This window comes from Rhipicephalus microplus, chromosome 1, assembly GCF_043290135.1.
Source record: "Rhipicephalus microplus isolate Deutch F79 chromosome 1, USDA_Rmic, whole genome shotgun sequence".
Classification (NCBI taxonomy): domain Eukaryota; kingdom Metazoa; phylum Arthropoda; class Arachnida; order Ixodida; family Ixodidae; genus Rhipicephalus; species Rhipicephalus microplus.
Genome location: NC_134700.1, coordinates 227,111,386 through 227,132,620, shown reverse-complemented (window position 1 = coordinate 227,132,620; position 21,235 = coordinate 227,111,386). Strand labels below are relative to the sequence as shown.

At 48.9% G+C, this 21,235-nt stretch overlaps 1 protein-coding gene across 1 annotated transcript; it reads right to left on the bottom strand.

Moving 5' to 3' along the window:
* Positions 1–1,337: 1,337 nt before the first annotated feature.
* LOC119166720 (neurogenic differentiation factor 1) lies at positions 1,338–20,696 on the bottom strand. The gene is made up of 3 exons (XM_037418048.2): positions 19,662–20,696; positions 10,397–10,763; positions 1,338–2,693 (listed from the first exon to the last, which is right to left on the bottom strand). The coding sequence occupies exons 2-3, from the start codon at positions 10,748–10,750 to the stop codon at positions 2,460–2,462; spliced, it is 588 nt and encodes a 195-aa protein (XP_037273945.2). The 5' UTR covers positions 10,751–10,763; positions 19,662–20,696; the 3' UTR covers positions 1,338–2,459.
* Positions 20,697–21,235: the final 539 nt, after the last annotated feature.

Below are 21,235 nucleotides of genomic sequence, written 5' to 3'. Positions count from 1 at the left end.
TCGCCTTCGCCGCCTTGACCGGCCTCCTGGCGTGGGCTTGCCCGCTCTCGTTCTACTACGCGCTTGTTATGGCCCTGATACGGGCATGAGTCACCGCCGCTGCTATGCGCTGTGTGTGCCTCGAGTGTATGTGTGTGTGTCGGCTCTGGAGATGACGAGCTCCTTGCCAGTGCAAGGCAGTCTTCCTCCTCCTCCTCTTATGCGCAGAAGATGCGACGCGTGGTTGGCTGCGAGGAGTTTCATTCAAGGCTGGGAGACTGCGCGTGGGTGTACCGTATGGTTTCCGGTCCGTACGTCCGGCTCGTAACGAGCTTCAGATGGCGCCAGTACAGATGATTTCGCTACCTGCAATGGAGAGTTACCGAGCGCAGATAGCCGTGAAGTGCTCGTTCCGCAGGAATTCCGGTATTGGTGTTGGTTGCGAGCGAAAAATCAGCGTTGTTAGCGAACATTCGACATAGATGCAAATTAAAGAATAATCTGAAATGTATTATACTCTAGCGGGAATCGAACCCAGGACGTCCGCGAGGCAAGTAGGTGTTCACAACAGAGCCACGTCAGCGCTTGAAACTGATTTCGGAAAAAAAAAAAGAACTTATACGAATGTCATGTAATGCGAGCAGACTCTTTCAGGCACGCAATATGGCGCGGTAGAAGCCTAGAATTGCACCAATCGTTAAAACATGTCAAATGCGCAAAGAGTTGGCGGTTCATTGGCCCACCAATTACAAAGCGCTCAGGTGTAATTAGTCTCCATCATGAGTGGAAACAACCTCAACAAATTGTGAAGCTGCGTTGGCGCTCATGCTGCTTTACATGTGGGTGCTTTGCCAGTTCGGAAAAGGAAAATAATGGTGTGGTTGGCTCTTTTAAACAGTATTTACCGCATGTTTTACTTTTAAACACCGAATGTTACACTTTATTTGAGGCAAGGTTTAGGTTCCAACTGAAAAGTGAAGCTATAGGCTATCCATTGAAAAACCGATGCAAACGGAGCCCAACTACGCTATCGTATTATGTGAAACTCAAGCGTCGTACAAGTTCTTTTTTTTTCTTTCGTTTTTGCATGTGGTGACGCGAATCTAACTATATAGTCATGAAGCATCGCATGCACTAACACGGCCGCTTTAATGCATAGGCATTTATCCCAGCAGTGCTCGTTTCGTTGTTAAAGATACAAAACGGCAATGTTAATAGCCAATAGGGTGGTGCCGAGACCCATCCGCAAAGTATATATTATATGAACATTAAAGTCTAGTTGCCGAATGTTTTATGAACGTGAAGCACATGCGGTCATATATGTGTGTTTCTGTGTGCGTTGAAAAAAGGCCCCAGTAACGATTGCTGCTAGTAGTCTTTATTCGTAATTTATTTAGTGCTGGGGTGTCAGCAAGAAGAAAAAAGCAGAAAAACAAGTCAAGGCAAAACGGCTACGTGTAACACAATGACTACAAATGTTATTCGTACAATGAGGAGAAGCAGTCTTGTGTAATGTTGCTCCTACAGTGCCCAAATAGTGAAATATTATGTAGCACTAAACTACTCGCATTCGTTCGTTAGCTGCCATTAGTAACAAACATTTAAATCAAACATAGTTTATACACGTCCATAAGCGTCGCGCATATATTTCGACACGGAGGTGCTGAACGTGCACATGTTTACTTCGTCAATATCGCGTATTAAAGGATGCGCTCTAAGCTTTTGATGCAACGAAGTCATGCGTCTGTCCAGTTGCCGACCACTTCGAAACAGAGCAAAGTAGCACTTATCGTTTTTTCACAATAGATACGGCTATCATACTAAATAAAGAATGGCATTGCGCCCTCTCCAAATACTACCAACTATAGAGTACGCTGATGTAAGACGCTTTGTATTAAATGGTGGCTTGAGCGACATTGCTTATTAAACTATTCCACATCATTCCACCAAGTGCACGTGTATACTGTTCATAGGTGAGACCTGTGTACATTTAATTTTTTTTCCATGTCTTCGTCGTTCAGTAACGCAGAGCAATAGCGTAACGTGGTAAAGAGCTCGCACGAGTTAACAAGGTTTCCAACAAAGAGGGGGAAACAAGAAAATGTAGATTTAGTCGTAATAACCATTGGCTTGAGCCTTGAGTAGTAAAGAAGCATGCGATAAATTCATGCGTCGTCATTATTATGACAACACGCTGCAGTTAGGGTTTGAGAGAGAGAGAGAGAGACCAAGAAAATGAAAGCCAGGTATGTCAACCCAGTTGTACCTATAGGTCTGAGCGCAGTAAGCTGTACGTGACAGGCAATATTCAGGTTGTCTTTCATTTTTTAATGCGCAGAAACGAAATGCTGCAACACAAGGTCGTCTCGTTACATCTCTCTGCTCAGTTCATCAGCGCTCGAGCTTATACGCAATGTAGAGTGAAACTATCCGCAGAGCTAGACCAGAGTGTGTACACGATGGCGTAGTCGAGAGGCGACCTAGGGAGCCGCCCCCGGATACGTCGTCGACGGCGCCAAGGGCCGTGGCCGTTGAACCGGCGCAGCGTCCGGCGTCCGGGGTGGCATCTCGTAGGCGTCCGCGGGCGACGACGGCTGCGGGGGCGTCGTTGCGCCGACCCAGTGTGGCGCCGGAGACGGCGTGGCGCAGCTGTCCGGAACCGAGATGGCGCGCGGACTTAGCCGCAGCTGGCCGGCAATCAGGTTGACCGTGGCCTGCGAAGAGTAAGCAAACGTTAATTAATGGACTCGAACAGGTAACCATGACCACGACTGCTTCGGCGCACGCAATCGACGGTGATAATGTGGGTCGCAAAGGGTGCACGCTTTCCCACTGCTCTTGGGTGTACGGGTAGACCGAATGATTGGTTGGAGGAGAGGGAAGTGCACGCAGCGCTGCACTGCACGGCGAGATACCGATGCTTCTCAGCGCTTCGATTATTAGGGAGGAAGCCTCAGATTCCTCATCAAACGCGAAAGGCGACCCTCGGCGGTGTCGGCGTCAACGCGAGTGATGCAATGAGATCATCGCCACCTTCTTCGTATGTCGTCATCATGACGGCACAAAGACTTCGCGAGATGTCTTCATCCCACAGCATCGTCCAGCTCGTCTCAGTAACACCCCCGCCTCCCTCCCCCTTACTGTGTGACTACGGTGGTCGGAGAGTAGTAAGCTGTCCTTTAGTTAAGGTGGTTAGGTGCATATTCGAAAAAATGGTTGACAATTTGGGCATATGTAATTGTACTCTAGTATGACAGACCGTTATCCCGTTATCCCGGTCCTGCACCTGCAAAATATAGTTCACGGAATAATGGTTGACAACTCAGATTCAGCTTCAGAGCGGCACTCTACTATGGGAGTGCAGCTAGCCATCCCGTATGTTTAAATCTTCGAATCCGAACATGCAGTTTTAGAGGCTTGTCCGTTGGCGTCGTTGTGCGCCGTAGCCACCACTGACTGATTGATTGATTGATTGATTTGTGGGGTTTAACGTCCCAAAACCACCATATGATTATGAGGGACGCCGTAGTGGAGGGCTCCGGAAATTTTGACCTCTCGATCGGGTTTTTAACGCGCACCCGGCCAAATCTGAGCACACGGGTATGCAGCATTTTCGCCTCCACCATAGCCACCGCTGACGATGACTATGATGAGAAAAGCGCGTTCCTCACCACACATTCTCTTTCTGCCATCACGGCACTGCACACCCACCATACGTCACCACGATGACGCTCATGACGATGAAGATGATGACGATGAGGATCATGATAAGCTATCTGGATTGTGCAGTAGATATGCTCTCGTTATATTCTACGACACGGGCGTCGGCAGGGTGGTGCAAAAGGGCACTTGTCCCCTCAAGCCACTCCAAAACTTGTCCCCCCATAAGCTATACCAGCTTCTCACTCCTACCAAAGCAAGGTGCTACATGGGTTTGTACCCCGTTAAAAAAAATTATAGCATATTTACTGAGTGAATCTCCATGAGTGCGTGAAACTCCGGGGGTACATCGGTAAACAGTGAATGCCGCTCGCAGCCGTTGCAGAGTTTTGAGGACCCTGTCCCTGTGCATTTCCGCGGCAGAAAGTCTGAGGAACGCGTGCCATGTACCCAGCTGGCGAATCACGGCAAAAAAAAAAAATGATGGGACCTACCACTCTCGAGTTGCTGCCGCGTGAATGAGCTGGTGATGGGAGCAAACGTTGCAGCGTAATCTAGTGAGCACTCCGGGTACTAGGGGTGGTTACGACGAACAACGGCGGACAAGCCAACATCCTCAGGAGCTTCAACCCTAAACACCCTGCAGACACCCCATGCTCTACGATGCATTTTCCGTGTATATATATATATATATATATATATATATATATATATATATATATATATATATATATATATATATATATATATATATATATATATATATATAAAACGTGCCGAGACCTCGTGTTGGCCAACTTCAAGCCAGATTTGATACCACAACAAAACGAAATTCACAACTCAACACAACATACCAGTAATGACTAATAAACATTGTATATAACTGTACACCACTTGGCACTCATTTAAATGCGTGAGTGGTCAATGTCACGGGTGATTTACGGTACCATCGAACGGTCCCACTGCTTCGCCCACTCGTCATCATTCACTTCGTGGATATGCCGTGTTTTCATCAGTATTTAGACCAAATTATGAATGCTTTCGGGTGCTATATGCGCACTTTATGATTGGCAGCTATACGCTACCGGTACCAACACCAGAAGTTCGTGTGTGTCTGTTTAGAAAAAAGTGTTTAAAGGAAGCGGTTCTTGATTTGGAGTACTTGATATACTCTACTATGGGAGAGCATAAAGCCATCCCACGGGCCTCACACTTCATGAGCCCACGTTGACAAAAATTACGCCGTGAAGGAGTTCACGACGACGCATGGGAGGTCGCTGACGGCACCAATACTGGCGTGTGTTTAGAAAAAAGTGATGTGTAATGATTTCGAGCACTACGTATTCAATTATAGGAGAGCAGTGTGCCGTCTCCAGTACTCGTACCTGATTCGTAGTCTAAGTTCAGATTAAATAGTCGGCGGTTTAGAGCACGATTTACTCTACTATGGGGGGAGCAATAATCAGTCCCAGTTTATGCACGGCGGAGATTGTCAACCAATCGATGCGTTTAGAAAAAACGGGGAACGATGTAGAGTACATGCAGTGCTGCCAACCTGCGGAGCCACTTTTTTCTCTCTCTAGAGCAAGAAAATTTCCTAGATTTTTCTAGAATTTCATGGAGAGCGGTTGTTTAAAGACTAATGTGCTTCTGCTGTGGAAAAAAAAATCAAAGTTCACTTTTATGATATAATGGTGTATTAGTTTGAAAATATTCAATAAAATCACTGTGCTGAAGGTGAAAAAATGTCGCAGTGCAAGTTGAAAAGCTCTAAACAACATAGTCACAAAGGTAAGTGGTCATAACACGGGGGAGGGGGTGGGCTTGCCGTTTTGCAGTATCTTATACAAATCACCAAGAAAGAAGCATTATATCGGCCGAATAAAAGACAAATTATCAAAATAATATTCAGGAACACTGCTAACTGTTCAATGCAAAACACGGAAATCTTACACTACGATACAGTGCACTTGTAATAGCATGCAAGTTACAGATAATAATAATAATAATAATAATAATAATAATAATAATAATAATAATAATAATAATAATAATAATAATAATAATAATAATAATAATAATAATAATAACCTGAACGAGCACATAAAGCACAGTACATGAAATATTCCGGCGTGCAAGCTTAAAAATTCATCAATTCTGTTATTTTGCAACTCTCCTGCAGAAAATGCTTGGTGGAGCTCATATAAAACACGAAGTGATTCACGCTTTTATAACATATAAAGAATGTCCTGAAAAACGTATTTTCAAGCTTTCTCATGATATCTGAAGCAGTATATTGTGATGAAAAATAGCTTAACCCTGAAGGCATATTATATGCGAGCTGGCAGTTCATCCCTCGCAATCTGCTGAATGGTTACGATAAGATATGTTTATTACAAATGTTGACTGCCATATATTCATTTCATATATATCCTTGCAGTTTTATACGAGCCACTTTTTTTTAAAACTTTTTTTGAGCTGTGCAAATAACTGCATATACATGCAACCTACTGGTCTGGCCGCGCTTTTCACAAAAATTTTGGTGACTTTGGCGGAGCCACATGGCTCCCCGTGGCAGCTTGTTAGCAACGTGACAGCGTTCGCAAAGAAGGGAAACCGTTAAAAAGAAACAACAAACCGAAAAAAAAATAACTGCGCGGGTGAAAATTGAGAAAAATGCGAGGTTGGTGTAAAGGAAAACATATACTTGGCAGGCTCGAGTGAGAGCACTTTTTCTTTGGTTCGAACCGGTTTGATTGATATGTGGGTTTAACGTCCGAAAACCACCATATGATTATGAGAGACGCCGTAGTGGAGGGCTCCGAAAATTTTGACCGCCTGGGGTTCTTTAACGTGCACTCAAATCTAAGCACACGGGCCTACATTTCCGCCTCCATCTCAGAAATGCAGCCGCCGCAGCAGGGATTCGATCCCGCGACCTGCAGGTAAGCAGCCGAGTACCTTAGCTACTAGACCACCGGGGCGGGGCTTGGTTCAAACCGGGGTTCAGGCAATCGACTTCGAACACGGACGGCACAGAATGAACTGCAATGAAGTGGGGGAGAGGAGAGTGTTGACACAGCGTTGGGGGCAGAGACCGGCCCTATGACCCCTTTGCACACCTCGGAACCACTATACTGGGCATGAAACAGCGCTTCTGGGTGAGTGTAGAGGTGCTGTAAAAGAGAAAAAGTGGAAGAAGGAACAAAACCGAGGTTTTGGCCGGGAGGTGTCGCCGTCGATCTGCTTGCTTCACGTGGAAGCGAAATATTTCCTTAGATGCTGACAAATTTCCCTTTTTCCCTAAGTACAGCCAATATTCCCTAGATCTAAAGAAATTTTCCTAGAGTTGGCTGCACTGAGTACCTGGTACTCTACTATGGGAGAGCTGAAAGCCGTCCCATGGGCGTCACACTTGACGAGGCCCAGTGTTTGGAAAGACGCAAGGGTACAGCTTTTACAAGCACAAAAGCCACGCGTTCAACACACGCAAGCTAGAATGATATACATCCGAAACGCCTTAATTGCTCATGCTGATTTTATAGTCACGAAGGAATTATTCCTCCGTGTCTTTGTAGGTTTATAACGCGCAAGCAACAATCCCATCATTTCACTCGCCACGCATGCCTCTTACTTTAATTGTTCTCCTAGCCTACATCGTAAGACTGGAAAGCAGTACAACGGCTACCAATCAGAAAGTGATGTAATTTCAATGACGCAGTCTGAAGCGCTATCACACGAAGGAATTTTGCATTTTCCAAGGGTAGCTTGTTGGCCTTGTTGGTGTAACATGCTCATAAAGCTAATCGCGGCACTGGATTGACAAGGACGAGACAGGGAAAACAGCGCTTCATGAATTTTGCATTTAGTGAAGCCGTCGCACGGCACGCATCGGGTGTTTGCGGGTACCGCACGGTAGAGGCACTGCAGACTCGTCGTCTAGCGTACGCGATGAAAGTTTGCCCTTTGCGCACCTGCAGTGCGAGCTTTGCTAACAGAGCACACGGGGCGCCGATAATTCATGCTCGTGGGTGCAGTTTGTAATACGTTACAGCACCATTTATTATTATATTAAGCGGACAAAATTTAAATGCGTTTGCGAGGTGATATTACTAATTTAATCTTTTTAGTGATTAGGCTTAATTTTGATTGCGGAATAACTCTGGAACCATTAAACCTAGCCTGATCAAACTTCAGTAGCGTCAGGTCTACCCTAAGGACTTTCAACTTTATAAGTAAGAAGTTTCCCGGTAGAATATTAACGAAGCTACAAGCGATCGTAAAAAAACACGTGGTCCGACTGTTGTTGTTTTCACTGATTCACACTGTTTTCCGCTCCTAAAATTTAAAATTTTCGTTTGTAATAGCAGTATTTGTAGCGGTTGAACTTTTAGAACACAACAGTCCGGTTTTTCCGTGTAAAAATAGTTTTGATAGCTTAAGGTAACCGGAAGATACAGAGTTAGAAAGAATATAACGAGAACCGCAAATAAACGTGTCACAAGATACACTTAATGTAATAACGTATACGTGCACGGGAATCTATTCAGTAATTCTGCAAGCGCCATCAGCATGCACAGCACGGTCGGTGCGACTCACGGGACAGCACTGTCGTAACGAAGGAGTGGGGTGGGGTTGGGAGGCCGCTAGCCCATATACACACTATCGCTAGTTTCAAATCAACGACGATGGATTTCGAGATTAAAGATAACATGCCGATGTGGTGGAATTGGGGTGTCGCGCACCGAAAATCGTCGCAGTTAAACTCTCATGAACGTACTTAAGAAAATAAAAATAAATATGGGATGACGGCAGACATGTGCAGGTCGGACCCCAGACAAATGGTGCACGGGCAGCGTATTTGAGACCCCTGGCATGCAAACTAACACATGCACGAACATACACAGAGTGGCTCCCCCCTACCACCCACCTTCCGGTCTGCTGCTCACGAAATCTGTGAGTCACAAAATTTTCAGTTACAAATGTTATTGACCAGCCCAGGAGAAAAATTTCTGGCTACGCCCCCACCCGTGCATATACGTCCAACTATACGCTAAAAGGAGCCAAAATTACCCACTGTCCCCACTACTGGACGACTCATAACCATGCCCTGAGTTTTTCACGTAGAACACCACAAGTAACCTTCAATTAATAAGTACCGACGATTCTATTCGACGCTGTGCACAACGTGTCTACAGCGGTCATCATCAAAGTCATCTTCATCGCATGACAAGAAACGCGGGTGGCCGGATCTTGCCCGTCTTGCAGATATGATAAACAGCAAAGCACATAAAGCTCTATAGGCTGTGATCTTTTGGTTGCTACGTGAGGTTTAGCAGTGTGGCAGCTTGGGCTAGTTGGTATGGCATGACGATAGTTATAGCGCGAGAACAAAACGACGACACAGAGACGTGTCTTTCGTGTCCTTCTTGTCTCTGTGTCGTCGTTTTCTTCTCGCGCTACAACTATCGTCGTGAGGTTTAGCGTCCCAAAACCACCATATGATTATGCGAGACGCCGTATAGTGGAAGGCTCCGGAGATTTTGACCCCCTGGAGTTCTTTACCTACCTGCACTGAAATCTCAGCACACGAGCCTACATCAAAAATGCAGCTGCCGCAGCTGGGATTTGATCCCGCGACCTGCGGGTCAGTAGCCGAGTACTTTAGCCCCTATACCACCGCGGCGGGGTGGCCGTGATCTTTTAAGTCGACGCACAATGAAGGCGCACCGCTAGCGAGACAGCTTCAGACAGGCGCACTTTACAAAACGAGAGATGGTTTAGCTCCGCCTGGCAAAGTAGTAGTGTCAACCTATGTACATGGGCTGTCTTGTTAGATGTGATATCGTATCGTTTAACAGTGTTTGGAGTTCCCTTGGTGTTGCCAAGTCTCTCGATTGTGGAATCATAAATAATCAAATTTGACTGAGGTCTTTCCATACATGTTCAAACTGCAGGTTGACATATCCTAGACAGGCGCAGGCTACTAACCATGCGGTGCTATTCATATCCCGCAGGACCATTGCGAATCCTTCATTGCTTGTTGTGTTACCTTGACTACCCATTCCCCCCACAGAGTCCCACTGAAACCTTGTGTAATTCTTTCCTAACATCCCCGAAATTTCAATAGGGGTGGTAAAAGTGCTTGCACATAAAAGCATATACGTGCGCTTGGAGGAGGGAGGGGGAGTAGCACCCTAATCACGCAAGGACCTTTCCTCAGGTGGAACTTGCACCTCTATTTTTTACAGTGCAGAGTTACAGCCATGTTGCTTTTTGACGATAATGTCAATCGAGGATGCTTAAATTCACGTACTTGCTGCTGCATGGTACCGGTACAACAGTTCAAGAGATGAGACTAATGAAGAGAAGACAGATAGGACGCTTTATGCGACAGCGTCGTACTAAGTTTTCCCTCAAGTGGTCCTATTTTTCACGCTATTGTTCAGGCACCAACCGTACCGTGCATTTCAACCAACTCGTCTAGTATGTCATCCTACTTCTGTTTGCTTCTCTCATTTACCTCTGGAAACGCGGGTACTCAATAAATGCAGGAATTCTAAGAACCACCTCATCAGTTCATTTTTATCTTTGGGCCCATTGCGAAGCTCGTTCCCTTCAGGACTCGACCAATCAGATGTGTGTGTGGAAGGGGGAAGGATGTTGTGATAAAATTTGTTCTCTCCACCTAACAGAGTATCTGCGCATGCCTATACGACCAGTGAAAGGAGGCAGTGCTATGACTAAGAGCACCGACCTGCGAGAGTCCCTTGGCCAGGTGGCGGGCAAACACAGTGGCCTCCATGGGACTGCCCTGTCGCAGCGTCTCGGCCAGAGCGCCGATGTAGTTCTTGGCCAGCCGCAGGGTCTCGATCTTGGAGAGGCGGGGCACCACGCTGCCCGACTCCTGGTGGTTGATGGGCACGCGGCGCCTCAGCATGTCCAGCGCCGCGTTCAGGCCGTGCATGCGCTGGCGCTCGCGCGCGTTGGCCTTGTGGCGGCGCTGGCGGAACTTGGACAGCAGCCGCGGCGAGGACGAGTCGCACGGGCACGGCGACGGAACACCGTCGCGCGGACTCGAGCTGGACGACGCGGCCGGACACCTGCGCATCTCGCACGCCGCCCTTCGTAGCGGTGGGTGCGAGCAGTAATGTAGCGCTTTGGGCTTGCTGCTAAGACGTTATGAGAATTACAGCGCATGGGGCGACGAGGACGAAGAAGGACAGTTCTTGTTCTTAATATTGTTCACTTATTGCTCGTGACGCATACCCACTGTGGGGATTGGCCAAGAATTGAGTGGTTTTGTAAAATAATATGCTGTTGTAAAATAACGGTGGGCCGCTAACGGAGGTTCGACTTACATCCTCCCGCACTCTGGCCGAATATTCAGCAGTTAGGCACTGAATCGGACGAGAAGTGAAGGGCTCTATGCGAAAGATCAATGACCATAACTCCATTTCAGGCGGGCATGTTGTGCCCACGGATGTCGCAATGACAGTTTCGGTTGGGATTCTCTCATTATTGACTAGGCGATTACATCGGTAAATCGAAATGACGCCTGCTCCAGGGATCCTGTCTAGGGTCTCAGCTGGACTGAACGTGTGTGTCAGGACAGCGTGTTTGTCACGCCCTTCTCCGCCCTCGTCTTCCCAAGTGCTATATAAACCCCATGAGGGGGCAAAAAGAAACATCCCACATATAAGCACGTATACTGCTTGCATATGCGTGCACACAGGAGAGGGGGGGGGGGAATGGCGGAGCTTGCACTTGCAAGGCTGGGAACAGCGAAGTTGGTCGATCCTGAAGTCGAGTGTGGCTGCTTCTAGGCTGTTGCTAAGCTTTAGCCAGGTGATGCTAAGTTTTTTTTCATTGGGTGAGTTCTCAGAGCAGATATAGATTACAGTTAAACTACAGTCACACACACGACACGGATGTCTAAGCTCCAGAGATAGAAACTCTATCCGAAATTGAGCGTTCGCCCTCATAGATCTACGGCACGTCGTCTTCCCGTAGGGCTTCCATCGCTTTGGCGTCTTCTTGCAGCCGCCGTTGCCGAATATTTGCTAATATTATCTCATTGTATAGGTACCACGGAAGCACTTCGTTTTGATGCTTGACCGAAGCTGAAACGTGCGGTCATGGTGGTTATCACTGGACTAATCCCTACGGTTCATTCAAACTTTTCTCGGTTATTGGTTACGTCTTGTCTAGAAATCCTAATTGGTGTTTGCCGCCCATCTGTTACCTTCTTTATTCTTAGTGGACCAGTTGTGAGTAGTGGGATATCACCGTTAATGATGGTGATAGTTTTTTTTGCACGCACCGCTGTATACCTTACCACTGGCTTAAACAGCTTCGTTGATAAAAGGGGGTGCTCCTCCCTGATCACCAACGGGGGACTGGCGGCTCGTGTTGGTTGGTATATGATAAAGGCTTCAGCGCAGATTGGTGGTCTACGAAGGATGACTCGGTGATTTGCATAATAGTCCCAATTAGAAGTAGCACTCGTCCTCGTGTCCCTGTCTTGCGCTACAGCTCTCGTCATGACCTACGGGAACGCAAAGTGAGCCCCCATATATTCACTCAGCGGGACCTGTCCCATCGCATGTTGACGTCCAGTATTATGATCATGCAGGTATTTGTTGACTGTGGCGGCCGAAGGCCCCGATGTTGAATTCCAATTCTAACATTTACCCCCAAAAATCCGGCAACTAAGGGCAATAAGTCATCGTGATTAGCACATAAAGGCTTCACTTTTCATTTTTGGATCTATCGTGAGGCTTGTTCTCCTTGGCACTCATCCAACAGGGGAAGCAGGGGGTTTGACACTGAAACTTTGCCCCCCCCCCAAATTTAAAACCCCGCGCAGGTTTATGCACGTTGCGAAATCACGTTGCGAAAATATGTGAATTGCCGATACGTGACGTCACCCCCAGAGGCGTAGCCAGAATTTTTTTTTTTTGGGGGGGGGGGAGGGGAGGCACTTCTTGATTTAAGGCGGAGGGGCATCTATTTGAAACGGTCATTTTTTGCTCTGTATGTAATGGTGAAAAAATTAGGGTGGAGTTAACAGGCCGGTTGTGCCACCACCTGGCTACGCCCCTGGTCACCCCAGAGAAATTATGTGCTGCTGCCCTCTGCACACACGAACATAAAATGAGCCTGGATTTTATCGCGGCTATAGATGTATCCTATCAACCTTGCAGGCAAAAAGTTTATGACTGTCCCAGTTATTTTTTTCTTCCCACCAATTTTGATTGAATAGGAAAGTGGACAGACAATGAGACATTCTTTATATACATTATCTACATACATTACTTACATTATACAGCCCCTTTCGCTCTGCAGTGAATAATCTACAACCAACCACTCCGACATGGGCTGTCCTTCATTCTGCCGGTTTCACTCCAGAACGCGTTCACGTGTAAAGGCGGATGCCCAAAGCAGCCGGAATTATTTCAACCACTCCTCAGGTTTCCGTCTATTGCCCCGCCGTGGTGGTCTATGGTGGCTAAGGTACTCGGCTGCTGACCCGCAGGCCGTGGGATCGAATACCGGCGGCAGTGGCTGAATTTTCGATGGAGGCGAAAATGCTGTATAGGCCCGTGTGCTAATATTTGGGTGCATGTTAAAGAACCCCAGGTGGTCAAAATTTTCCGGAGCCCTCCACTACGGCATCTTTCATAACAATATTGCTACGTAGCTGACGTATCAGCGGTCAGAAGACGACAACGAGGAAGTGGTCTGTCGGTTGTACGTGCTGTATTCCATCAAAATTAAGTTACAAAAAAAATGTAGGAATGACGCAATGCTGAAAGTTTAGGGCAAATTCACCTTATAATCGGCCAATCCCCTTCTTTGGGTACGAGCCATTTGCACAGGAAAACAACAACAACAACAATTCCATCTTAGTCGACGCCATACGCATCAGTTTGAATCTAGATTTTAAATAGACACGCCTCGTGTCATTTTTATTGATTGATTTGTGGGGTTTAACGTCCCAAAACCACCATATGATTATGAGAGACGCCGTAGTGGAGGGCTCCGGAAATTTAGACCACCTGGGGTTCTTTAACGTGCGCCCAAATCTGAGCACACGGGCCTACAACATTTCCGCCTCCATCGGAAATGCAGCCGCCGCAGCCGGGAATCGAACCCGCGACCTGCGGGTCAGCAGCCGAGTACCCGTGTCATTTTTACGTAACATCTTTGTGGTGGACGTGCTGGGTACTTCCCCGTCTTCATCACGAAGCTCCGCAACGGCCGCATCATCATAGGTCCAACCATGTCACAGGTTGAAGAACCATCGTCTTCACCACCTGCCCCTGCCGTGACTTCTACATACGTCGTTCTACCTCCTGCTCGTGATCCCGGTGTATTTTCCGGTCAGGATGGCGTTGACGTCGACAAATGGATCAACCAGTACGAACGGGTCAGCGCAAGCTATAGGTGGGACCCGACTCTTATGCTTGCCAATGTGCTTTTTTACCTCGATGGCCCACCGCGAGTGTGGTTCGAGATGCACGAAGCGGAGATTACGAGCTGGGACTCCTTTAAAGAGAAGATCCGCGACCTTTTTGGCGACACCGTTGGGCGGCAGATGGCAGCGCGGAATCAACCGGCGGCTCGTGCACAGACGTCGACGGAGTCGTACGTCGCGTACATTCACGACGTCATCGCCCTATGCCGCCAGATTGACGAGCACATGAGTGAGTCTGAGAAAGTGGCCCATGTGCGGAAATGCATAGCAGACGACGCATTTAATTTTCTAGTTTACAACAACGTTGCCACCATCCACGCCATCATTAAAGAGTGCCGGCGGTTCGAAGAAGCCAAGAGCCGCCGTATTACTGAGCGATTCACCCGGCTGCCCAATACGGCCGCAACCTCATCGTGTGAAGCCGCCCGCCAGTCCCCCACGTATGACAATGTCACACGCATTGTTCGTCGGGAAATCGAAGCCGCCTGTCCGGCTCCTCTTCAGCCACCCGTTTTCGCAACGCTCGCCTTTGACCAACAACAGCCATCAGTGGCGTTAATACAAGCTGTGGTGAGGCAGGAGTTTGCGAACCTTGACCTTCCATCAGCATGTCCCTTGACTCGCCCTGAAGTCCCGTCCTACTCCCGAGGACACGCTCGCCGTTCACCTCCAACAATGCCCTTCCGTAACCCTTCGGAATGGCGAACACCCAACGACCGGCCCATTTGTTTTTCCTGCCACCAGCCTGGGCACGTTTCTCGCTATTGCCGCTGCCGTTGGTCAAACCAACCACGTCAGACTTTCTCTACCTCGGCGCTCATGCATCCGACGACCCCTCGACGTTCAGTCGCCGCACCCTTCAATTTCTATTCGTCATCTTACGAGCCTTCCACTGACGCCCCTTTGCCCGGTCGCCGCTACCCTTACGCCCTTTCGTCCGGTCGCCGCAGCTCTCGCTCCCCGTCGCCGCTACGTCGCCAATCCCGCTCTCCGCCACCTCGGCGCTTTTCCTCGCCGAGCTTCTCTGGACGACCGCAGCAGGAAAACTAGATATTGCAGCTTATAGAGGTGAATCTGCAATACCAATGACGGCCTAAAATCCTCTACTGACGCTTCCCACGCACCATAGCCTGCTTGAAGTACAAGTCGACCATGTTCCTGTGACCGCCCTTATTGACACAGGTGCGCACCTGTCTATTATGAGCGCTTCTATACGCTGCCGCTTACAAAAGATTATGACGCCATCCACGACGCAGGCAATACGTGTTGCCGATGGCGGTACTGTACCAGTAATCGGAATGTGCACTGCTCGTGTCAGCATTGCCGGTCGTCACGCCGTGGTCCTTTTTGCCGTGCTAGCCTTCTGCCCTCATGACCTCATACTTGGCCTTGATTCCCTTTCGGCACACTCGGCCTTAATTGATTGTTCGTCTGGTACCCTCAGCCTTGATCTACGAATCTTTGCCGACTACTCTGCAAAGCTCAGCAGCCGCTTGAGCCCAACCACTTTCGTTCGCCTGCCGCCTCGAGCTGTCACGTACGTGTCTTTGTCATCGACCCCTCCCGTTCCTGACGGTGATTATATCGTTACGCCAATTACTGACGTTTGGCTGACGCGCAGTGTTACTGTGCCCTATACCATCGCGACCATAGCGGATAACTGTGTGTTACTTCCGCTCCCTAACTTTGGTTTCACCCCTCAAGTGTTGCCCTGCCAGATGTCTCTAGCCCAGCTAACTGCCATAACAGAGGATGATGTCAGTGTTGTCACTGTATCTGCTCTTGATCGAAGCGCAGTCTCACGGTCACTCAGCTCAGACGATGGTACTTTTCGAAACATGATTGGATCGGAGCTGTCGCCTCACCAGGCCGACACTCTCTGCCAAGTTTTGGCCTCATACAGTGACATACTCGACACCGACGATCGTCCCTTGGGCCAGACTAAAACTGTCACTCATCGATTCAACACTGGTGACTCTGAGCCCATTCACAGTCGGCCGTACCGCGTGCCAGCGTTCGAGCGAGAAATGATTCAGAAAGAAGTAGCCAAAATGCCTACGATAAACGTAATCGAACCATCAACTAGCCCTTGGGCATCTCCCGTGGTTTTAGTAAAAAAGAAAGACGGCTCATGGCGTTTCTGCGTTGATTATCGCCATCTCAACAAAATTACCAAAAAAGACGTGTACCCTCTACCACGCATTTACGATGCCCTAGATTGCCTCCATGGCGCCACCTTCTTTTCATCTCTCGACCTCCGATTTGGCTACTGGCAAATTGCTGTAGATAACATGGACCGAGAAAAGACCGCCTTCGTTACCCCTGACGGTCTTTACCAATTCAAGGTCATACCATTCGGGCTCTGCAACGCTCCAGCGACCTGTGAGAGAATGATGGACACGCTTCTACAAGGATTTAAATGGTCGACATGTTTGTGTTACCTGAACGACGTGATCATTTTCTCACCTACCTTTGCAACCCACCTTGAACGCCTTTCGACCATTCTATCCATATTTCGACGGGCCGGCCTGCAGCTCAATTCCTCCAAGTGACACTTCGGTCTTCGTCAGATTACCGTATTGGGTCACCTTGTTGACGCTGCCGGCGTACGGCCAGACCCGGCGAAAGTACGCGCTGTAACAAACTTCCCAGTCCCACGCTCTGTCCATGATGTTCGCAGTTTTGTGGGCCTCTGCTCCTACTTTCGCCGGTTCGTGAAAAACTTTGCGGCACTCGCATGGCCACTCATTGACATTCTCAAACAAGACGTCCCATTTTCTTGGGGCCCTCCTCAAGCTGACGCCTTCTCTCAGCTAATCACCGCTCTAACGACACCTCCTATTCTTGCACATTTCGACCCCGATGCTCCTACAGAAGTGCGAACAGACGCGAGTGGTCACGCAATTGGTGCAGTTTTGGCGCAAATTCAGCGGGGCAACGACCGTGTGATCGCGTACGCAAGCCGTCTGCTTTCTAAGTCTGAACGCAATTATTCTATAGCAGAACGGGAATGTCTTGCTTTTGTTTGGGCGGTTTCGAAATCCCGTCCTTACTTGTATGGCCGCCCTTTCCGTGTCATCACAGATCATCACGCGCTGTGTTGGCTTTCTTCTCTGAAGGATCCCACTAGACGACTTGGTCGTTGGGCATTACGCCTACAGGAGTATTCCTACTCGGTTGCTTATAAGTATGGACGTCTCCATCTGGACGCCGATTGCTTATCCCGCTATCCTGTTGATCAGCCCGACGAATCAGACAACGAGCCTAGCCTCAGCGTCATGTCAATGTCCCAGTTTCTTCAGATTGGTGATGAACAACGTCTTGATGCTTCTCTGCGACAACTCATTGACCGTCTCGAATCTGCTCCAAACGACACGTCACTTCGCATGTACGTCCTTCTGAATGGCACGCTGTACCGTCGTAGCCTCCAGCCAGATGGCCCTGAGCTTCTTCTTGTCGTGCCGAAAAAATTGCGTTCAACCGTGCTGCACGAGCTTCATGATGAACCAACTGCTGGTCATCTGGGTGTATCTCGGACGTACGACCGCGTGCGTCGCCGCTTCTTTTGGCGTGGTCTCGCCCGGTCCGTTCGCCGTTACGTGTCCTCCTGCGATAAATGCCAACGTAGGAAGCGACCTACTGCGCCCCCGGCTGGACTTCTTCAACCGATCTCCATCCCAACCGAACCTTTCTTCCGTGTTGATATAGATATCCACGGTCATTTTCCCGAATCGAAATCGGGCAACAAGTGGGTCGCCGTTGCTATAGACTACGTGACTAGGTATGCCATCACTCGAGCACTCCCCACCAGCACCGCTACTGACGTTGCGGACTTTTTGCTCCACGACGTCATACTACACCATGGCGCTCCTCGCCAATTACTCACGGATCGTGGCCGCGCACTTTTGTCCCGTGTGATCGACGATCTTATGCGCTCTTCCTCGACGCACCACAAGCTGACCACTTCCTACCATCCCCAAACAAATGGCCTTACCGAACGGCTAAATCGGACCCTAACGGACATGCTCGCGATGTATGTGTCCTCCGACCACCATGACTGGGACCTGGCGCTAACTCACGTGGCCTTCGCGTACAATTCCTCGCGCCACGACACTACTGGTTATTCACCCTTTTATTTGCTTTATGGCCGTGATCCGAAGTTACCACTCGACACCCTACTTCCAACCACTACAACGCCGTCAACCGAATATGCACGCGACGCTATTGCTCGTGCCGACCACGCACGTCAGATCGTCCGCTCTAGACTTTCGGCTTCGCAAGCCACCGAGAAAGCCATCTACGACAGCCGGCATGCTGACGTTCACTTCTCACCCGGTTCTCTTGTTCTCCTGTGGTGCCCAGTTCGTCGAGTTGGCTTATCAGAGAAGTTGTTGTCTCGCTACATGGGTCCTTACCGTATCATCCGCCAGGTAACCGACGTCACCTATGAGATCATTCCTGCATCTTAGACCACAAGCCTGCCTGCAACCACACCCAGTGATGTTGTGCACGTCAGCAGGGTAAAACTTTACCACCTGCCTACTGAAGACCGTAGTTAATGTGCACCGAGACGGCGCTTTTACCGCCGGGGGGGGGGGGGGGGTAATGCTACGTAGCTGACGTATCAGCGGTCAGAAGACGACAACGAGGAAGTGGTCTGTCGGTTGTACGTGCTGTATTCCATCTTAGTCGACGCCATACGTATCAGTTTGAATGTAGATTTTAAGTAGACACGTCTCGTGTCATTTTTACGTAACAATATGTTGGTTTTGGGACGTTAAACCCTGCATATCAATCAATCAAGTTTCCGTCTACGTGATTGAAGCTTAATGAATGCCACAAGACGTTGAAGCAAAATATGGTATAGGAGATTTTATTTGTAGTCTTTTGATTGTACTGTAGTAATTTGGATATAAGCGTGAAGAGGTTGATCCTAGCCGGCAACCCCAAAATCAACAGAGTACAAATAACGCCCTTCATACCTTCCTTGGATTCATTATCTGTTGATTTTTATTAATGTTGTGTCTAAGTAAGAAAAAACGAGCGCTGAAGTTCCTCCTGTTTTGTTTATATACGAGGCTATCACACGGAGCACGAAGCCGTGAAGTCAGCACAGGAAGATACGACTGCTGAATTGACACTTTCAAACTAAGTGTCCTCAATTGGGACAAACTTGTGCAGTACTTTTGAAATTGTAGAGTAATCTTGGCTTATCTACGTCTGTTTCCCGGTACATAGCTTTTAGGCTAGCGCCCACCAAGTCGCTGATCATTCAGGTCAGATGTAAAGTTTTGCTCTATCTCTTTATTTTTTCGATACTCCAGCCGTTCACGCTCGCGCCGCTCACGAAAGTACACAGAACCACACTCCCTAACTTAAAAAAAAATACTTCTGCCGTCCGGTGACTTACAAAAAGTCGTGAGAAATCTTATGGGCAGTTGAAACTATGTCTTGCTTTATGATGCAGCAAAGTGAAACCACGGACACTTCTGCCACGCAGTGACAGCTGGCAGAAGCTGAGCGTCCCAGTGGGAGAACTCACCTCGGGCGAGCAGCTGGCCGATTGATATGGGAGTGCCCCGGAACCAAGTCGAGTGTTCTTCCGACGCGCAGTCCCCAAAGTGGCCCGGAGTTCGCACTGCGGTGCTTCGGCTCACGGGCTCACCTTTATGGGCCGCTTATCAGTATCTCGGACTACGGCAATACCTTTCTCCCTCACCCCTTACACTCTACCCTACCTTTGCGTCCTTTTGTTCCCCAATCTCTCTCTCATACCCGTGTACATATTCGCGCACGTAGTGCGTACACCTTCTTTTCCCTTCCGTGAGAAGGCAGCGTGAGGCAGCTCGCATCATCCAATGGGGATACGCGGGAACATGCATAGACGCCGCGAGCGTTTCACCCGACGCCGGGCACCGCGCAAAAGTAATTACTCCGCCGCTGCCACGCTCGGGCCGATACCTGGAATATGTAGGAAAGAATTTTGCGCTTCAAGCGAGCCGTCCGCTCAGAGAGAGAAAGACAGGCGTTTGTTATTTCGCACCCACACGTCCCGCCACACGGGTATACAGCGCGAGCTCCGGGCCCGCGGAGCCCGGGCTTGTTTACCTTGGCAGGCCGTGGGCCCGCGTCTTCGGCGAGCGAGAGAGCCGCGGGACTGATCTCTGTGGAGTTTAATGGGCTAAGATTGGTAATTGGAGGCGATGCAGCGTAATAGGCGCGCCTGCCTGGCGGCCGCGTGCCTCTCCTATCTGCCGAAGGCCCCGCCTCGCTGGCAGAATCGATGGAGATAGCGTGCCTCGTCCCGCGATGGCCGTTCATCTTCTCTCGCGGCTGAGGCAACGCGGGATTAATGTGGCTCCGTCGCTGGCGAGGCAGCCAGCGCGTTCTCCGGCTGCCAAGGAGGCGCCTGGGTTATGCAAATGCGCCCACCTCCTCCGGCCAAGGCTGTCTTTATCGGACGGCAATGTATTTCAGCCCGCCAAGTGCGAAACATCCCCGCCTTCCTGGATCTCGCGAGGCCGTCTTAGCTGCGCTTCGGCTTAAGCCATCCTCCTGTTCTTGCTCGTCTCCCGTGATTCATCTACGCAAGAAGAAAAAAAAACATTATGCGTATATTCCGTGTTAGCGCTATTTGCGGAACGAGAGATGAAAAAGTGACACAAGCACTGAAAAAGGAAAACAAAAATGGGTAGGTGCATGGAAAACAATACGGAATGACTTGCCCAGCATGTACAACACGAGCTTACACTAGTTGCTCGTACCAACCCGGCATATGGATGCCAAATGTTTTAGAAGTTTTGGAGGTCCCAGCTGCATCAGCAGGGAACCTAGAGATGTAAATTAATCGGGCCAGAGTGTACGAAGTACGTTGATACTGTCATGCTGAATCAGACGAACAACCGCGCGAGACGACCAGTGCGCGCGTGGTTTCGTAACTCGAGCATGTACGTCGGTCTCTTAATATTCGCTATTTACTTTGCGGGTGCCAATTTAGCGGCAACAGGGTTTGTCGATGCTTGTACCAAGTACGCGACTACATTCAGACTCAGCTATGGCTATCTCTGTAAGCTTTTCGACTAACACACGATTATTATATTTCGCCCTAATATTCCT